At 43.4% G+C, this 18,751-nt stretch overlaps 1 protein-coding gene across 2 annotated transcripts in view; it reads left to right on the top strand.

The window, feature by feature from the left end:
* dph1 (diphthamide biosynthesis 1) overlaps positions 1–17,445 on the top strand; it is a 195,006-nt gene extending 177,561 nt beyond the window's left edge. For both annotated transcript variants that reach the window (XM_061878121.1, XM_061878122.1), the window contains exons 10-12: positions 6,947–7,025; positions 16,821–16,955; positions 17,075–17,445. In XM_061878121.1, coding sequence (XP_061734105.1) covers positions 6,947–7,025; positions 16,821–16,955; positions 17,075–17,137 — 277 coding nt within the window. In that variant the 3' untranslated portion in view covers positions 17,138–17,445. The remainder of the gene's footprint in view (positions 1–6,946; positions 7,026–16,820; positions 16,956–17,074) is intronic.
* The last annotated feature ends 1,306 nt before the right edge of the window (positions 17,446–18,751 follow it).

Below are 18,751 nucleotides of genomic sequence, written 5' to 3'. Positions count from 1 at the left end.
AGAGTCCAGTCCATATTGGATCTAACATAATAGTGCAAGAGTCCAGTCCATAGTGGATCTAACATAATAGTGAGAGTCCAGTCCATAGTGGATCTAACATAATAGTGAGAGTCCAGTCCATATTGGATCTAACATAATAGTGAGAGTCCAGTCCATAGTGGATCTAACATAGCAGTGGGAGAGTCCAGTTCATAGTGGATCTAACATAATAGTGTGAGAGTCCAGTCCATAGTGGATCCAACATAATAGTGAGAGAGTCCAGTCAATAGTGGATTTAACATAATAGTGAGAGTCCAGTCCATATTGGATCTAACATAATAGTGAGAGTCCAGTCCATAGTGGATCTAACATAGCAGTGGGAGAGTCCAGTCCATAGTGGATCTAACATAATAGTGAGAGTCCAGTCCATAGTGGATCTAACATAATAGTGTGAGTCCAGTCCATAGTGGATCTAACATAATAGTGGGAGTCCAGTCCATAGTGGATCTAACATAGTAGTGGGAGTCCAGTCCACAGTGGATCTAACATAATAGTGTGAGAGTCCAGACCATAGTGGATCTAACATAATAGTGTGAGAGTCCAGTCCATAGTGGATCTAACATAATAGTGTGAGAGTCCAGTCCATAGTGGATCTAACATAATAGTGCGAGAGTCCAGTCCATAGTGGATCTAACATAATAGTGTGAGTCCAGTCCATAGTGGATCTAACATGGTAGTGGGAGTCCAGTCCACAGTGGATCTAACATAATAGTGTGAGAGTCCAGACCATAGTGGATCTAACATAATAGTGTGAGAGTCCAGTCCATAGTGGATCTAACATAATAGTGTGAGAGTCCAGTCCATAGTGGATCTAACATAATAGTGTGAGAGTCCAGTCCATAGTGGATCTAACATAATAGTGTGAGAGTCCAGTCCATAGTGGATCTAACATAATAGTGGGAGAGTCCAGTCCATAGTGGATCTAACATAATAGTGGGAGAGTCCAGTCCATAGTGGATCTAACATAATAGTGAGAGTGCAGTCCATAGTGGATCTAACAAAATAGTGTGAGAGTCCAGTCCATAGTGGATCTAACAAAATAGTGTGAGAGTCCAGTCCATAGTGGATCTTCATCATCCACTGCCATCATAGTCCTGGATGAAGATGTCTTGTGTTTAGAGTCATGCCCAAGCGAAAAGAATGCAGAAAACTGAATAAGACTCACAATATATCAATCATTCAATGAATGAATGTTTATTTATATAGCCGTAAGTCACATGTGTCTCAAAGGGCTGCACAAGCCACAACGACATCCTCGGTTCAGAGCCTACTAAAGGGCAAGGAAAAACTCACAACCCATTGGGATGTCAATGAGAATGACTATGAGAAACCTTGGAGAGGACCTCAGATATGGTCTGATTCTCCCAGCTGAGAATATAACTACTAGTATCTTTTCCCCCTCCCTCACTACACTAGACCCTGGCTGTCCTCAGGCTGCTGAACCCAGCCCTGTTGTCATGAGGGTGGGTTGCAGGCCAGACTTTGGATCTCAGAGAGTCTGCAGAAGCCCCCTCACCATTCTCTGCCATTAGTCGGCCACTCAGTCGTTTCTAGAACGCCTCCATTGTCTTATGCACTTAAGTGTGGAACCAGACTCTCCCCAAGCAGGCCCTGCACTGTAGTACACTATCTTGTCTAGACCGCAGCATACCACCCTGCTTTCCATTTGGTTTTTGACAACACCGCAATTAACTAACTATTAACTAAGGTCTCCAGTTTGTGCGGCTGAAGCTTTTTTTATTGCCTCAATGAGTATGAAAGTTCTTCTTTCTGTGGATTTTCTCTCACACACTCTCCTTTAAAACCACTCAGTGGTTGGAGTGTCCCCCTGAGATGGATCATATCAAAACTATAAAGTTGTCACAGGGGCATTTTTACCAATGTGTTACATGGCCTTTCCTTTTAACAACAGCCAATAAACGTTGAGGAACTGAGAAAACACAATTTTGAAGTGGATTTCCTTCCCATTCTTGCTTGATGTACAACTTAAGTTGTTCAACAGTCTCCTGCCTCATATTTTAACCTTTATGTTTTCAATGGGAGACAGGTCTGGACTACAGGCAGGCCAGTCTAGTACCCGCACTCTTTTACTATGAAGCCATGCTGTTGTAACACCTGGTTTGGCATTGTCTTGCTGAAATAAGCAGGGGCGTCCATGATAACGTTGCTTGGATGACATCATATGTTGCTCCAAAAGCTGTATGTACCTTTCAGCATTAATGGTGCCTTCACAGATGTGTAAGTTAGCCATGTCTTGGCCACTAACACAGATAAATAAATGATAAATGGGTTGTACTTGTATAGCGCTTTTCTAGCTTCAAAGTTCTCAAAGCGCTTTGACACTACTTCCACATTTACCCATTCCCACGCACATTCACACGCTGATGGAGGGAGCTGCCATGCAAGGCACTAACCAGCACCCATCAGGAGAAACAGTGAAGTGTCTTGCTCAGGACACAACGGACGTGACGAGCTGTGTGCCTAGAACAGTCCGAATGGTTCTTTCCCCTCTTTGGTCTTGAGGACACAACGTCCACATATTCTAAAAACAATTTGAAATGTGGACTCATCCGACCACAGAACACTTTTCCACTTTGCATCAGTCCATTTTAGATGAGCACGGGCCCAGCGAAGCCAGCAGAGTTTCTGGGTGTTGTTGATAAATGGCTTTGGCTTTGCATAGTACAGTTTTAACTTGCACTTACAGATGTAGCGACCAATTTTGACAAGAACAAGAAAGTTTGATCACATTACGCCTGTACTGGCTCACCTGCACTGGCTTCCTGTGCACTTAAGATGTGACTTTAAGGTTTTACTACTTACGTATAAAATACTACACGGTCTAGCTCCAGCCTATCTTGCCGATTGTATTGTACCATATGTCCCGGCAAGAAATCTGCCTTCAAAAGACTCCGGCTTATTAGTGATTCCTAGAGCCCAAAAAAAGTCTGCGGGCTATAGAGCGTTTTCCGTTCGGGCTTCAGTACTCTGGAATGCCCTCCCGGTAACAGTTCGAGATGCTACCTCAGTAGAAGCATTTAAGTCTCACCTTAAAACTCATCTGTATACTCTAGCCTTTAAATAGACCTCCTTTTTAGACCAGTTGATCTGCCGCTTCTTTTCTTTCTCCTATGTCCCCCCCTCCCTTGTGGAGGGGGTCCGGTCCGATGACCATGGATGAAGAACTGGCTGTCCAGAGTCGAGACCCAGGATGGACCGCTTGTCGGGACCCAGGATGGACCGCTCGCCTGTATCGGTTGGGGACATCTCTACGCTGCTGATCCGCCTCCGCTTGAGATGGTTTCCTGTGGACGGGACTCTCGCTGCTGTCTTGGATCCGCTTTGAACCGAACTCTCGCGGCTGTGTTGGAGCCACTATGGATTGAACTTTCACAGTATCATGTTAGACCCGCTCGACATCCATTGCTTTCGGTCCCCTAGAGGGGGGGGGGGTTGCCCACATCTGAGGTCCTCTCCAAGGTTTCTCATAGTCAGCATTGTCACTGGCGTCCCACTGGATGTGAATTCTCCCTGCCCACTGGGTGTGAGTTTTCCTTGCCCTTTTGTGGGTTCTTCCGAGGATGTTGTAGTCGTAATGATTCGTGCAGTCCTTTGAGACATTTGTGATTTGGGGCTATATAAATAAACATTGATTGATTGATTGAATTGTAGTTACTGACAGTGGTTTTCTGAAGTGTTCCTGGGCCCATGTGGTGATATCCTTCGCACACCGATGTCGCTTTTTGATTCAGGGATCAAATCCCTGGCTTGTGATATCACCGCTTACATGCAGTGATTTCTCCAGATTCTCTGAACCACGTCGGTGGTGAAATCCCTACATTCCTTGCAATGAAATGTTCTTGAACAGTTTGCTCAGGCATTTGTTGACAAAGTGGTGACCCTCGCCCCGTCCTCGTTTGTGAACGACCGAGCATTTCCTGGAAGCTGCTTTTAAACCCAATCATGGCACCCACCTCTTCCCAATTAGCCTGTTCACCTGTGGCACGTTCCGAATAAGTCTTTGACGAGCATTCCTCGACTTTCTCACTCTTTTTTGCCACTTGTGCCAGCTTTTTTTGAAACGCATCGCAGCCATCAAATTCCAAATGAGCTAATATTTGCCAAAAAATAACACATTTTCTCAGTGTGAACATGACATATCTTGTCTTTGCAGTTGATTCAATCGAATATTAGTTGAAAAGGATTTGCAAATGTTTGTGTTTTGTTTTTATTTGCCGTTTACACAACGTGACAACTCCACTGGTTTTGGGTTCTGTACGAACAGTACCGATAAATACCGGTATCTATAAGGAAATTGTATCGCTACTGTCATGCCTGTAATTCAGTTTTAAGTTTGATCATGTTTGTTTTGTTTTTGGACTCTCGTTTCCCGTTTTACACTTCCTGGTTTTGTTTTGTTTCCATAGTAACCCACTAGTTTCCACCTGGTCTCCAAGTGACGCCCAGCCCTCAGTCCCACACCTGTTTCTAATCACCACAGCTGCTATTTATACCATTTTGTTTATGTCCTCGTCCTGGGAACTATTTGCTTTTTGCCTTCATGCTTGCTATTGCATTGCCTACATAGATAGATAGATAGATAGATAGATAGATAGATAAATAGATAGATAGATAGATAGATAGATAGATAGATAGATAGATAGATAGATAGATAGTACTTTATTGATTCCTTCAGGAGAGTTCCTTCAGGAAAATTAAAATTCCAGCAGCAGTGTACAGAGTTGAGATCAATTTAAATAAAAGTGAATAATGGGGGTTTAAATGGAAACAAAATAGAGAAATATTACAATAAGAATAAAAACTATAAACAAAAATAAAAACATATACTACTCATTCTCCATGCCCACGATCACCTTGCTATTCTTGCCTCCTGCTTTTTTTTTTTTTGTCACAGTAAGTGTTTTGTTTTAGTTGTTTACAGTCATGCCATCTTGCTGTTTATGTTCATAGTTCATTCATGCCACCGTGCAATTGTTTTTGTTTCCTGTTTGTATTTTGTAGTCCAGTAATATACCTCCCTGTGAGCGCCCTTTGTTTTGATTATTTTTGTATTTAGTGTATTAATATCATCATGTACCTGAATTCACGCCTGGCTCGTCCTGTAATCCCTCTGCGTCGAAGCAGCAAAACCAATCCATCTCATAGTCCTGACAGCTACATTCTTAACGATATACAGTACATTCCGACTCTTGAGCAGAAAAACGTTTAGAGGAAAAAAGGGAATTTGCAAATGAGAAAAGGGCATGTTGTGTTTTTCTGTGCCGGAGAGCAGAGCCCAGACAGTAAAGTGCAATCAATTCTGAAGCAGAGAAACTTTGCTCAAGCCAGAAAAAAAATGGGAATGTACTGATGGGTCATTTGACAGCACCAGCTTTGGCATTCAAGTGATAAAACTTCTTTCCTCTTCAAGTGGCATTTTATTTTTTGGGGAGGGACAAGCACACTGCAAAACGTCAGTGTTTAAAAACGAGAAAATAAAATACAAAAATAAGGGGTATTTAATTGGAAATAAGCAAAATGATCTGAATAGAACAAGAACATTTGGTTTGTCAAGACTTTCCAAAACAAGAAAAAAAATACAAAAATTAGGGGTATTTTATTAGAAATAAGCAAAAATATCTGCCAATAGAACAAGAACATTTGGCTTGTCAAGACTTTCCAAAACAAGAAAAAAAAAAAAATAGGGGTACTTTATTTGAAAAAGGCCAAATTATCTGCCAACAGGACAAATAAATTTGGCTTGTCAAGACTTTCCAAAACAAGAAAAAAAATAGGGGTATTTTATTTTTAACAAAGCAAAATTATCTGCCAATTGAACAAGAACATTTGGCTTGTCAAGACTTTCCAAAACAAGAAATAGGCGCAAAGTTCAAAAGCCAGCATGTGTGATGGTATGGGGGTGCATTAGTGCCCAAGGCATGGGTAACTTACACATCTGTGAAGGCACCATTAATGCTGAAAGGTACATACAGGTTTTGGAGCAACATATGTTGTCATCCAAGCAACGTTATCATGGACGCCCCTGCTTATTTCATCAAGACAAAGCCAAGCCACGTGTTACAACAGCGTAGCTTCGTAGTCAAAGAGTGCGGGTACTTTCCTGGCCCGCCTGCAGTCCAGACCTGTCTCCCGTGGAAAATGTGTGGCGCATTATGAAGCGTAAAATACGACTGTTGAACGACTGAAGCTCTACATAAAACAAGAATGGGAAAGAAGGTAAATACAGGTTTTGGAACAACATATGCTGCCATCAAAGCGCCGTCTTTTTCATGGACGCCCCTGATTATTTCAGCAAGACAATGCCAAGCCAAATTCAGCACGTGTTACAACAGCGTGGCGTCTTAAAAAAAGAGTGTGGGTACTTTCCTGGCCCGCCTACAGTCCAGGCCTGTCTCCCATGGAAAATGTGTGGCGCATTATGAAGCGTAAAATACGACAGCGGAGACCCCGGACTGTTGAAGGACTGAAGCTCTACATAAAACAAGAAAGGGAAAAAATTCCACTTTCAAAGCTTCAACAATTAGTTTCCTCAGTTCCCAAACGTTTATGGAGTGTTGTTAAAAGAAAAGGTGATGCAACACAGTGGTGAACATGCCCTTTCCCAACTACTTTGGCACGTGTTGCAGCCATGAAATTCTAAGTTAATTATTATTTGCAAAAAAAAAATCAAGTTTATGAGTTTGAACATCAAATATTCAACTGAATATGGGTTGAAAATGATTTGCAAATCTTTGTATTCCGTTTATATTTACATCGAACACAATTTCCCAACTCATATGGAAACAGGGTAAGTACGTGGACCTAAAATGAAACATCTCTGTTGTTGTCTGATTGTTAACTACGAGGTGAGTTCACAGTTGTTAATAAACTTCCCCTCCTCACACAGATGGGTCCAGATTGCGTGTCCTCGCCTGTCAATCGATTGGGGCTCGGCCTTCTCCAAACCCCTGCTGTCTCCCTACGAGGTAAATGACCCACTCACTCCTCAGAAAGGCCCGCCCCCCCCCACACCTCTTAAGCAAGATGGATGCCTCGCCGCCGCTGCCATCAAGGCGTGCCAGCGGACATGCGGCCGAGCGGCGCCTCCTGCTGGCTGCAGCGTGCCACTGCTGCTGTCAGACAGACAGACAGAGAGAGAGAGAGAGAGAGACAGGTCGTCAACAAGATCCATTTCAAAGCCAGTGTTTGTTTGCAAGCTGCAGTGAGAAACAAAAAATATAGGAAAAAAAACAGAAAAAAGGGGGGATTGTGATAGGTTTGGGTTATTTTGGAGTCAGGTGAGCTATTCATCCATTCAGACGTCCTTTGTGGAACTCTGAGGGGACTGGTCTTGAATATGAAGTGCTTGTTGTTCTTTCCCTCTGATTAGTGAGCAGGACTGGCAGACATTAGTCAGCAATATCAGCCTTCACATAATCCAGGGACGCACTCGCCCGTCCTGTGTTTTCAATGTTCTGTGTGCAGACTGAAGACCGTGGGGGTGGTGGGGGGGTGAGTCGGGAGGCGCGGGGTTGGGTGGGGGCATTTATTTTCAGGGCTCCTCATGTTATATTTATAGTCAATAAGACACACTCGGCTCTCTTGTCGGTGCAGGGATTAGCAGAAGAAGCCTGCATCCGTGGCGAGAGACGGACGGGGGAAAGGCAGCCGAGGAGAGCATAGAGTTGGGAAAGGAGGAGTATCAGACGGCAAATAATAATAATACCACCTTAACATTTGGCAACCAAACAATTACACACCTATTTAATAATACCACCTTAACATTTGGCAACCAATTACACAACTATTTAATAATACCACCTTAACATTTGGCAACCAAACAATTACACAACTATTTAATAATACTACCTTAACATTTGGCAACCAACACAACTATTTAATAATACCACCTTAACATGTGATAACCAAACAATTACACAACTATTTAATAATACCACCTTAACATTTGGCAACCAAACAATTACACAAATATTTAATAATACCACCTTAACATTTGGCAACCAAACAATTACACAACTATTTAATAATACCACCTTAACATCTGGCAAACAAACAATTACACAACTATTTAATAATACCACCTTAACATTTGGCAACCAAACAATTACACAACTATTTTATAATACCACCTTAACATCTGGCAACCAAACAATTACACAACTATTTAATAATACAACCCTAACATTTGGCAACCAAACAATTACACACTTATTTAATAATACCACCTTAACATCTGGCAACCAAACAATTACACAACTATTTAATAATACCACCTTAACATTTGGCAACCAAACAATTACACACTTATTTAATAATACCACCTTAACATTTGGCAACCAAACAATTACACAACTATTTAATAATACCACCTTAACATCTGGCAACCAAACAATTACACACCTATTTAATAATACCACCTTAACATTTGGCAACCAATTACACAACTATTTAATAATACCACCTTAACATTTGGCAACCAAACAATTACACAACTATTTAATAATACTACCTTAACATTTGGCAACCAACACAACTATTTAATAATACCACCTTAACATTTGGCAACCAAACAATTACACAAATATTTAATAATACCACCTTAACATTTGGCAACCAAACAATTACACAACTATTTAATAATACCACCTTAACATCTGGCAAACAAACAATTACACAACTATTTAATAATACCACCTTAACATTTGGCAACCAAACAATTACACAACTATTTTATAATACCACCTTAACATCTGGCAACCAAACAATTACACAACTATTTAATAATACAACCCTAACATTTGGCAACCAAACAATTACACACTTATTTAATAATACCACCTTAACATCTGGCAACCAAACAATTACACAACTATTTAATAATACCACCTTAACATTTGGCAACCAAACAATTACACACTTATTTAATAATACCACCTTAACATTTGGCAACCAAACAATTACACAACTATTTAATAATACCACCTTAACATTTGGCAACCAAACAATTACAAAACTATTTAATAAAACCACCTTAACGTTTGGCAACCAAACAGTTATACACCTATGTACCCCATGTCACCTTATCTTCGTTGAGGTCCTGGTCTGTCCTTGCCTGTTAGCAGGCTGAAAGTGTTAGAATAATAATGTGGAAGTTATCACACAACTCTTATGCGTAAAGGTTGTTGCTATAGTTATTATCAATTGTGCTGAAGTTGTACTTTTCTATCTGTGCAAAGGGACATTGTTTCGTATCAGTGTTTGTGTCCAGACTCGGCCTGCTCACAGCCAAGTATTAACATTGAGTGCCTTGACGCAGACAAAGCAGAGACAGGGCGATATCACGAGTGTCAGCACATTTCCAATCCGAATAATCACGTATTGTGTCTAACTGGGGCTGCTGAAATCCCCCACAATCCCTTCCTTCAGAAGCAGCCTCAATGATGTAACCAGGGACCTCCCAAATAAATAGAGGAGCACGTGGGCTGTACCTTAGAGTGTAGGTTGGAACTGCAACTAAGTGTACAGCCCAATGCGCCTCTCATTGAGCATAATTAAACTCTGTCTCTGCATGATTCCTTGCTTCTTGTCTGTTTAAAATATGTCATCAGTGTTTGGACCTGACAGAAAGACAGAAACATCTGTAGCGAGATAACCATTTGCGTGCCTTTGCATGAAAACAAAAGTACAGTTTGAGCACAATAGATAATAACTCGAGAAACGGCCTTTAAGCATAAGAGTTGTGTGATAACTTATATATACTTATTAACACATGGTGATAAAAGACACTTACCCTCCTCAACTATGGCTTACAATCTGCACTAACGACCTCTCAGATTACCACCAGAAAACATTCCGACGTATGCCAACCTGGATCAGCACTGAATGGTACGACTGGGTGTTGTTGCTATCTGTTGACAAGCGCCGTATGTCCGGTGGAAGCACATGCTGGTTAATCCAAGGTCGTGGCATGAAAGGACGACACTGGTGACTGATTGTCATCTTAGCTCATCCTGACAACAAAGTGAATAAAGGAGGCAGCCAATGGAGAGACTTGGTACAAGTGCGTTGCTACAAAACAAGCTTCCGTTGGTAGTTGCATGCCGGAGAAGCTTGTACCGTATTTCCTTGAATTGCCGCTGGGTATATAGTATGCGCCTGCCTAGAATTACTGCCGGGTCATACTCGTTTCGCAAAATATTATTTTTATTAGCGCATGTCTAGAATTTTCGCCGGGTTAAACTTGTTTCGCCAAATAATTAGCATATGCCTAGAATTTCCACCGGGTCAAACTCGTCACGTCACGAGTGACACTTCACCTGTCATCATTTTCAAAATGGAAGAGGCTGATTTCAATCATTTGAAATCGCATAAAGGGAAGAAGATTAAGAGCTTTTCAGTAGGATTCAAGGTCCAAGCAATTGAATATGCTAAAAAGAACCGTAAGCAGCTATGTTTTATTAATATACCGTAGCTGCGTGTGTCAAATATGAGTCATTAAATGACTCCCGCCTCCTGGTGGTAGAGGGCGCTAGTGATCCTTCTTGCGACAACAAGCAGCAAGCGTTTATTTTTTCCTCTCGCTTGCACTTTTAACATGGGGGATTACATATCTAAAATAAAACAGTTTTCTAAACTGGACTTTCAATCGAAGCAGGAGGTAATAAAGGAAAGTCTCCGTCAAGACAGAGAGACTTTTAAAACTGAAGAAAGATAAGGAAGACTTCTATAAACAAGTTATCGATGCTTTTCATGGCGGTTTAGCTCGGTTGGTAGAGTGGCCGTGCCAGCAACTTGAGGGTTGCAGGTTCGATTCCCGCTTCTGCTATCCTAGTCACTGCCCTTGTGTCCTTGGGCAAGACACTTTACCCACCTGCTCCCAGTGCCACCCACACTGGTTTGAATGTAACTTAGATATTGGGTTTCACTATGTAAAGCGCTTTCAGTCACTAGAGAAAAGCGCTATATAAATATAATTCACTTCACATTAAATGACTCCCGCCTCCTGGTGGTAGAGGGCGCTAGTGATCCTTCTTGCGACAACTCGGCTGCAGAAGAAGTGACAACAAGCAGCAAGCGTTTATTTTTTCCTCTCGCTTGCACTTTTAACATGGGGGATTACATATCTAAAATAAAACAGTTTTCTAAACTGGACTTTCAATCGAAGCAGGAGGTAATAAAGCAAAGTCTCCATCAAGACAGAGAGACTTTTAAAACTGAAGAAAGATAAGGAAGACTTCTATAAACAAGTTATCGATGAGTTTGATCAGAAGGAGCTGCGCATGGACTTCATTTATAAGTAAAGGTAAGACCATATTGATGTTTTTTTTTATTAAATGTGCTTTTCATGATGGTATCCTTACATCACACTTAAATTTATAAGCTCAGGCCTAAATTTACCGCATGCCTTTGGTAGAGGTTTTAAATTAATTAGCGCCCCGTCTGCAATTCAAGGAACATAAGGTATATAAAGTGCATCTCCAAGGTTATTCATTAGGACAACAAACCTTCATTTGGTCATTTCAGTTCTTTATTCACTGACATTTGACAAATCCCACATTCAATCAATCAATCAATGTTTATTTATATAGCCCCGAATCACAAATGTCTCAAAGGACTGCACAAATCATTACGACTACAACATCCTCGGAAGAACCCACAAAAGGGCAAGGAAAACTCACACCCAGTGGGCAGGGAGAATTCACATCCAGTGGGACGCCAGTGACAATGCTGACTATGAGAAACCTTGGAGAGGACCTCAGATGTGGGCAACCCCCCCCCTCTAGGGGACCGAAAGCAATGGATGTCGAGCGGGTCTAACATGATACTGTGAAAGTTCAATCCATAGTGGCTCCAACACAGCCGCGAGAGTTCAGTTCAAAGCGGATCCGAGACAGCAGCGAGAGTCCCGTCCACAGGAGACCATCTCAAGCGGAGGCGGGTCAGCAGCGTAGAGATGTCCCCAATCGATACAGGCGAGCGGTCCATCTTGGGTCCCGACGAGCGGTCCATCCTGGGTCTCGACTCTGGACAGCCAGCACTTCATCCATGGTTATCGGACCGGACCCCCTCCACAAGGGAGGGGGGGGACATAGGAGAAAGAAAAGAAACGGCAGATCAACTGGTCTAAAAAGGAGGTCTATTTAAAGGCTAGAGTATACAGATGAGTTTTAAGGTGAGACTTAAATGCTTCTACTGAGGTAGCATCTCGAACTGTTACCGGGAGGGCATTCCAGAGTACTGGAGCCCGAACGGAAAACGCTCTATAGCCCGCAGACTTTTTTTGGGCTCTAGGAATCACTAATAAGCCGGAGTCTTTTGAACGCAGATTTCTTGCCGGGACATATGGTACAATACAATCGGCAAGATAGGATGGAGCTAGACCGTGTAGTATTTTATACGTAATTAGTCAAACCTTAAAGTCACATCTTAAGTGCACAGGAAGCCAGTGCAGGTGAGCCAGTACAGGCGTAATGTGATCAAACTTTCTTGTTCTTGTCAAAAGTCTAGCAGCCGCATTTTGTACCAACTGTAATCTTTTAATGCTAGACATGGGGAGACCCGAAAATAAAACGTTACAGTAATCGAGACGAGACGTAACAAACGCATGGATAATGATCTCGGCGTCTTTAGTGGACAGAATGGAGCGAATTTTAGCGATATTACGGAGATGAAAGAAGGCCGTTTTAGTAACGCTTTTAATGTGTGACTCAAAGGAGAGAGTTGGGTCGAAAATAATACCCAGTTTTTTTACCGAGTCACCTTGTTTTATTATTTGGTTGTCAAATGTTAAAGTTGTATTATTAAATAGAGGTCGGTGTCTAGCAGGACCGATAATCAGCATTTCCGTTTTTTTTTTTTTTCACATTCCCTTATTCCGATTTGCACTCGAGCTGTACTCGCGCTGATTTATGGATATTAGTCGAGCAGTTATATAATCCTGCTCTCAACCTCAGCGTTGGAATGAAATCAGGCAAAAGCTGCTTCTCTTTTTCTTCGTCTACGCCCGCCTGGCCTCCAACATCTGCTGCCGTGCTGATTAACAGCTGCATGCATCCCACCTGTTGGCCAAAAGTCGAGATTTGGACACACATCTTGTCAAATGTCCCCTCTAGAGCCCTGCTTCCTCGCACTGTCTACTGATCATTGAAATTCTCTTCCCGGCCCTAAATAAAAAGTCAACAGTAAACACTAGGAGTAGGTGGACATGGTGGTTAGAGTGTCCGCCCTGAGATGGATAGGTTGTGAGTTCAAACCCCAACCCAGTCATACCAAAGACTATCAAGGCTTGAAATTGGGGGTTAGAGCACCAAAAACGATCCCCGGGCGTGGCCACCGCTGCTGCTCACTGCTCCCCTCACCTCCCAGGGGGTGATCAAGTGTGATGGGTCAAATGCAGAGAATAATTACGCCACACCTGTTGTGTGTGTGTGACAATCATTGCTACTTTAACTGTTTCACTTTAGACATGACTAGGGTTGGTAGAAGATGGGAATTGAACCAGGAACCCTCAGGTTGCCGGCACAGCCAGTCTACCGAGCGCGCCACCCCGTCCCCGAGGAGGAGTGTCATAAAAACACGTCTTTCTGTGGCGGCGTCGGAGAAAGTTGTACATGCAAACAAGCTACGATGAGTTCAAAGGTCGCTGAAATTTGTAGGACAAAACGGTGCTCTCATCAGTGAAGCATGTTTGATATAAACAGTCCAATCCCGGGCTCGGGATTTTTCTGTGTGGAGTTTGCATGTTTATGAACAATGGGGGACCGGGCTTTCTGCTCCGCCGCTCCCAGTCCCTGGAACGCTCTCCCTAACCACCTGAGGGCACCACAGACTTTAAAAAAAGATTCAAAACCCTTCTTTTTTTTATTTATATGCTCAATGGAACGTGCTTTTTACACATAAAATATATTATTATTAATATTAAACTGCACCCCTCAGAAGGGGATGGGTCAATCCATCAATGTTTATTTATATAACCCCAAATCACAAGTGTCTCAAAGGGCTGCACAAGCCACATCGACATCCTCAGTTCAGATTCCATATAAGGGCAAAGAAAAACTCACAACCCAGTGGGATGTCAATGTGAATGACTATAGTGGATCTAACATAATAGTGTGAGAGTCCAGTCCATAGTGGATCTAACATAATAGTGTGAGAGTCCAGTCCATAGTGGATCTAACATAATAGTGAGAGTCCAGTCCATAGTGGATCTAACATAATAGTGAGAGTCCAGTCCATAGTGGATCTAACATAATAGTGAGAGTCCAGTCCATAGTGGCTCTAACATAATAGTGAGAGTCCAGTCCATAGTCGATCTAACATAATAGTGTGAGAGTCCAGTCCATAGTGGATCTAACATAATAGTGAGAGTCCAGTCCATAGTGGATCTAACATAGTAGTGAGAGTCCAGTCCATAGTGGATCTAACATAATAGTGTGTGAGTCCAGTCCATAGTGGATCTAACATAATTGTGTGAGAGTCCAGTCCATAGTGGATCTAATATAATAGTGAGAATCCAGTCCATAGTGGATTTAACATAATAGTGTGAGGGTCCAGTCCATAGTGGATCTAACATAATAGTGAGAGTCCAGTCCATAGTGGATCTAACATAATAGTGTGAGGGTCCAGTCCATAGTGGATCTAACATAATGGGGGAGTCCATTCCATAGTGGATCTAGCATAATAGTGTGAGAGTCCAGTCCATAATGGGGCCAGCAGGAGACCATCCTGAGCCGAGACAGGTCAGTAGCGCAGAGATGTCCCCAACCCATGCACAGGCGAGTGCTCCACCCCGGGTCCCGACTCTGGACAGCCAGCACTTCATCCATGGCCCCCGAACCTGTGCCACAGAACAGAAAAGAAACGGCAGATCAACTGGTCTAAAAAGGGAATCTATTTAAAGGCTAGAGTATACAAATGAGTTTTAGGATGGGACTTAAACGCTTCTACTGAGGTAGCATCTCTAACTGTTACTGCTAGAACATTCCAGAGTACTGGAGCCCCAATAGAAAACGCTCTATAGCCCGCAGACTTCTTTTGGGCTCTGGGAACCACTAATAAGCCGGAGTTCTTTGAAGGCAGATTTCTTGCCGGGACATATGGTACAATACAATCAGCAAGATAGACCCTTTACCATTTTATACCTAAGTAGTAAAACCTTAAAGTCACATCTTAAGTGCACAGGAAGCCAGTACAGGTATATATGTGAAGTGAAGTGAATTATATTTATATAGCGATTTTCTCAAGTGACTCAAAGCGCTTTATATAGTGAAACCCAACATCTAAGTTACATTTAAACCAGTGTGGGTGGCACTGGGAGCAGGTGGGTAAAGTGTCTTGCCCGAGGACACAACGGCAGTGACTAGGATGGCTGAAGCGGGAATCGAACCTGCAACCCTCAAATATACCGTCCCTGTATATAAAAGGTACAAACAGTACAGGCGTAATATGATCAAACTTTCTTGTTCTTGTCAAAAGTCTAGCAGTAATCTTTTAATGCTAGAGATAGCATTAAAATGCAGAGAATAACTCCGCCTCACCTCGTGTGTGTGTGTGTGTGTGTGTGTGTGTGTGTGTGTGTGTGTGTGTGTGTGTGTGTGTGTGTGTGTGTGTGTGTGTGTGTGTGTGTGTGTGTGTGTGTGTGTGTGTGTGTGTGTGTGTCTGTGTGACAATCATTGCTACTTTTAACTTTAAACCACAATTCTAACCAGTAGAATTCTACGAGATGCTACCTCAGTTAAGTCTCACCTTAAAACTCATCTGTATACTCTAGCCTTTAAATAGACCTCCTTTTTAGACCAGTTGATCTGCCGCTTCTTTTCTTTCTCCTATGTCCCCCCCCCCCCCCCTCCCTTGTGGAGGGGGTCCGGTCCGATGACCATGGATGAAGTACTGGCTGTCCAGAGTCGAGACCCAGGATGGACCGCTCGCCTGTGTGTCGGTTGGGGACATCTATACGCTGCTGATCCGCCTCCGCTTGAGATGGTTTCCTGTGGACGGGACTCTCGCTGCTGTCTTGGATCCGCTTTGAACTGAACTCTCGCGGCTGTGTTGGAGCCACTATGGATTGAACTTTCACAGTATCATGTTAGACCCGCTCGACATCCATTGCTTTCGGTCCCCCTAGGGGGGGGGGGGGTTTCCCACATCTGAGGTCCTCTCCAAGGTTTCTCATAGTCAGCATTGTCACTGGCGTCCCACTGGGTGTGAGTTTTCCTTGCCCTTTTGTGGGTTCTTCCGAGGATGTTGTTGTGGTTTGTGCAGTCCTTTGAGACATTTGTGATTTGGGGCTATATAAATATGAATTGAATTATATTTATATAGCGCTTTTCTCGAGTGACTCAAAGTGCTTTACATAGTGAAACCCAATATCTAAGTTACATTTAAACCAGTGTGGGTGGCACTGGGAGCAGGTGGGTAAAGTGTCTTGCCCAAGGACACAAACGGCAGTGACTAGGATGGCGGAAGCGGGAATCGAACCTGCAACCCTCAAGTTGCTGGCACGGCCACTCTACCCGCCGAGCTATGCCGGCAAAATATCGAGATATATATCGTGTATCACAATATGGCTAAAAAATATCGAGATATTAATAAATGGCCATATCGCCCGGCCCTACAGTAACTGCATATACATCCTCTCCAAGGTTTCTCATAGTCAGCATTGTCACCGACGTCCCACTGGGTGTGAGTTTTCCTTGCCCTTGATTGATTGATTGAATTCACACATCTGTGTCATCCTAATTCTTGCATGTGTGTCCTCCTAGGCAGCAGTGGCTCTCCAGGAGAGCGCCTGGAAGGAGGTCTACCCCATGGACTTCTACTCCAACCAGAGCCTGGGGCCCTGGACCCCCAACCACCCGGACCACCGGCCGGTGCGGGCGCCGCGCACCCAGGCTCAGGTGAGAGACCGCGGCACACGTCGCTACACTGACACCTAGTGGTGCACACGTGAAACTTCCCATTGGCTGCTGAAATCCACTCATTTTTTTGACAATATCTGACTGGATTTTCTCTGCAGAAGCCGGGCTGCCCGCCAGGCAAGGTGTGCCCCCAGACTCAGTGCACTCCCGGTGGCTGCTAACCAGGCGGCATTGACTCGGAAAGTGGGAATTGGGTGCAGGAAGAAAAACAAGAAAGGTGCAAATAGATCAAACCTGGCTCTGCCTGCATTTATTCCACAGATCGATAACTCATGTTTATGAACGCTTGAAGCTCTTCTTGCTCCTCCCACACCGGAGACACGCCTCCAGGTCTTTGAAGTCAATGATGGTGACTTTAAATATAAAGCAACCCACTTGACCTTGAATTGTATCCACTTTATTAAAAAAAAGCATTTTATTTATTCACCTTCTGCAAAAGAGTTAATAAAAAAAAGTCAGTGATTATGAATTGCATCAAAAATGACAAAAAGGAGCGAAGGGGTTGTTTTTGTGCAGGAAGGCAGCCTGAGTCGCGGCTGCTCTCATTATTTATTGACGGGGGGGATTCTGTCGATAAATAAATATAGAAACACGGAATGTGCCGCAGCGGAAGAAAGTGGACTGACAGCAGCCTGACGTCTCGGCACCAGCCCGGAACAATATTCTCTCCAGTGGGCGGGGCTTTCATCGTGCTGAAACTTTTTCCCCCCCGGAGTTTCTCCGCCGTCTCCTTGGCAACAGAGTTCGCCGCCGACCCGCATGTGTCCTACATGGAGGATGCAGGTGCACGGGGGGGGGGGGGGGATACTCTAGTTTAGTATTGTACCATATGTCCCGGCAAGAAATCTGCGTTCAAAGGACTCCGGCTTATTAGTGATTCCCAAAGCCCCCAAAAAGTCTGCGGGCTATAGAGCGTTTTCCGTTCGGGCTCCAGTACTCTGGAATGCCCTCCCGGTAACAGTTCGAGATGCCACCTCAGTAGAAGCATTTAAGTCTCACCTTAAAACTCATTTGTATACTCTAGCCTTTAAATAGACTCCCTTTTTAGACCAGTTGATCTGCCGTTTATTTTCTTTTTCTCCTATGTCCCACTCTCCCTTGTGGAGGGGGTCCGGTCCGATCCGGTGGCCATGTACTGCTCGCCTGTGTATCGGCTGGGGACATCTTTGCGCTGCTGATCCGCCTCCGCTTGGGATGGTTTCCTGCTGGCTCCGCTGTGGACGGGACTCTCGCTGCTGTGTTGGATCCGCTTTGGACTGGACTCTCGCGACCATTATGGATTGAACTTTCACAGTATCATGTTAGACTCGCTCGACATCCATTGCTTTCCTCCTCTCCAAGGTTCTCATAGTCATCATTGTCACCGACGTCCCACTGGGTGTGAGTTTTTCCTTGCCCTTATGTGGGCCTACCGAGGATGTCGTAGTGGTTTGTGCATCCCTTTGAGACACTAGTGATTTAGGGCTATATAAGTAAACATTGATTGATTGATTGATAGTTCAGGGGTAGGGAACCTATGGCTCTAGAGCCAGACTGCATCTGGCTCTCAGATAAATCTGAGCTAACACAATAAGTAACGACTCATTCCACTTGTAATCAAAGTGTTAAAAATAACGTTCAAAATATTGAATCCATCCATCCTTTTGTCTATTGTTTTTTTAGGGTTTGCCCTCCTGTGGTTTTCTTCAGACCACCAAGCACCGACATTAAGCCTGTTTCAGGGTTACGATATTTTTTTATTTTTCAATAAGTCTCTCAGTTGCTTTCCAGCAATT

This window comes from Nerophis ophidion, linkage group LG18 (assembly GCF_033978795.1).
Source record: "Nerophis ophidion isolate RoL-2023_Sa linkage group LG18, RoL_Noph_v1.0, whole genome shotgun sequence".
Taxonomy (NCBI): Eukaryota; Metazoa; Chordata; class Actinopteri; order Syngnathiformes; family Syngnathidae; genus Nerophis; species Nerophis ophidion.
This window is presented reverse-complemented; position numbering and strand designations above follow the sequence as displayed.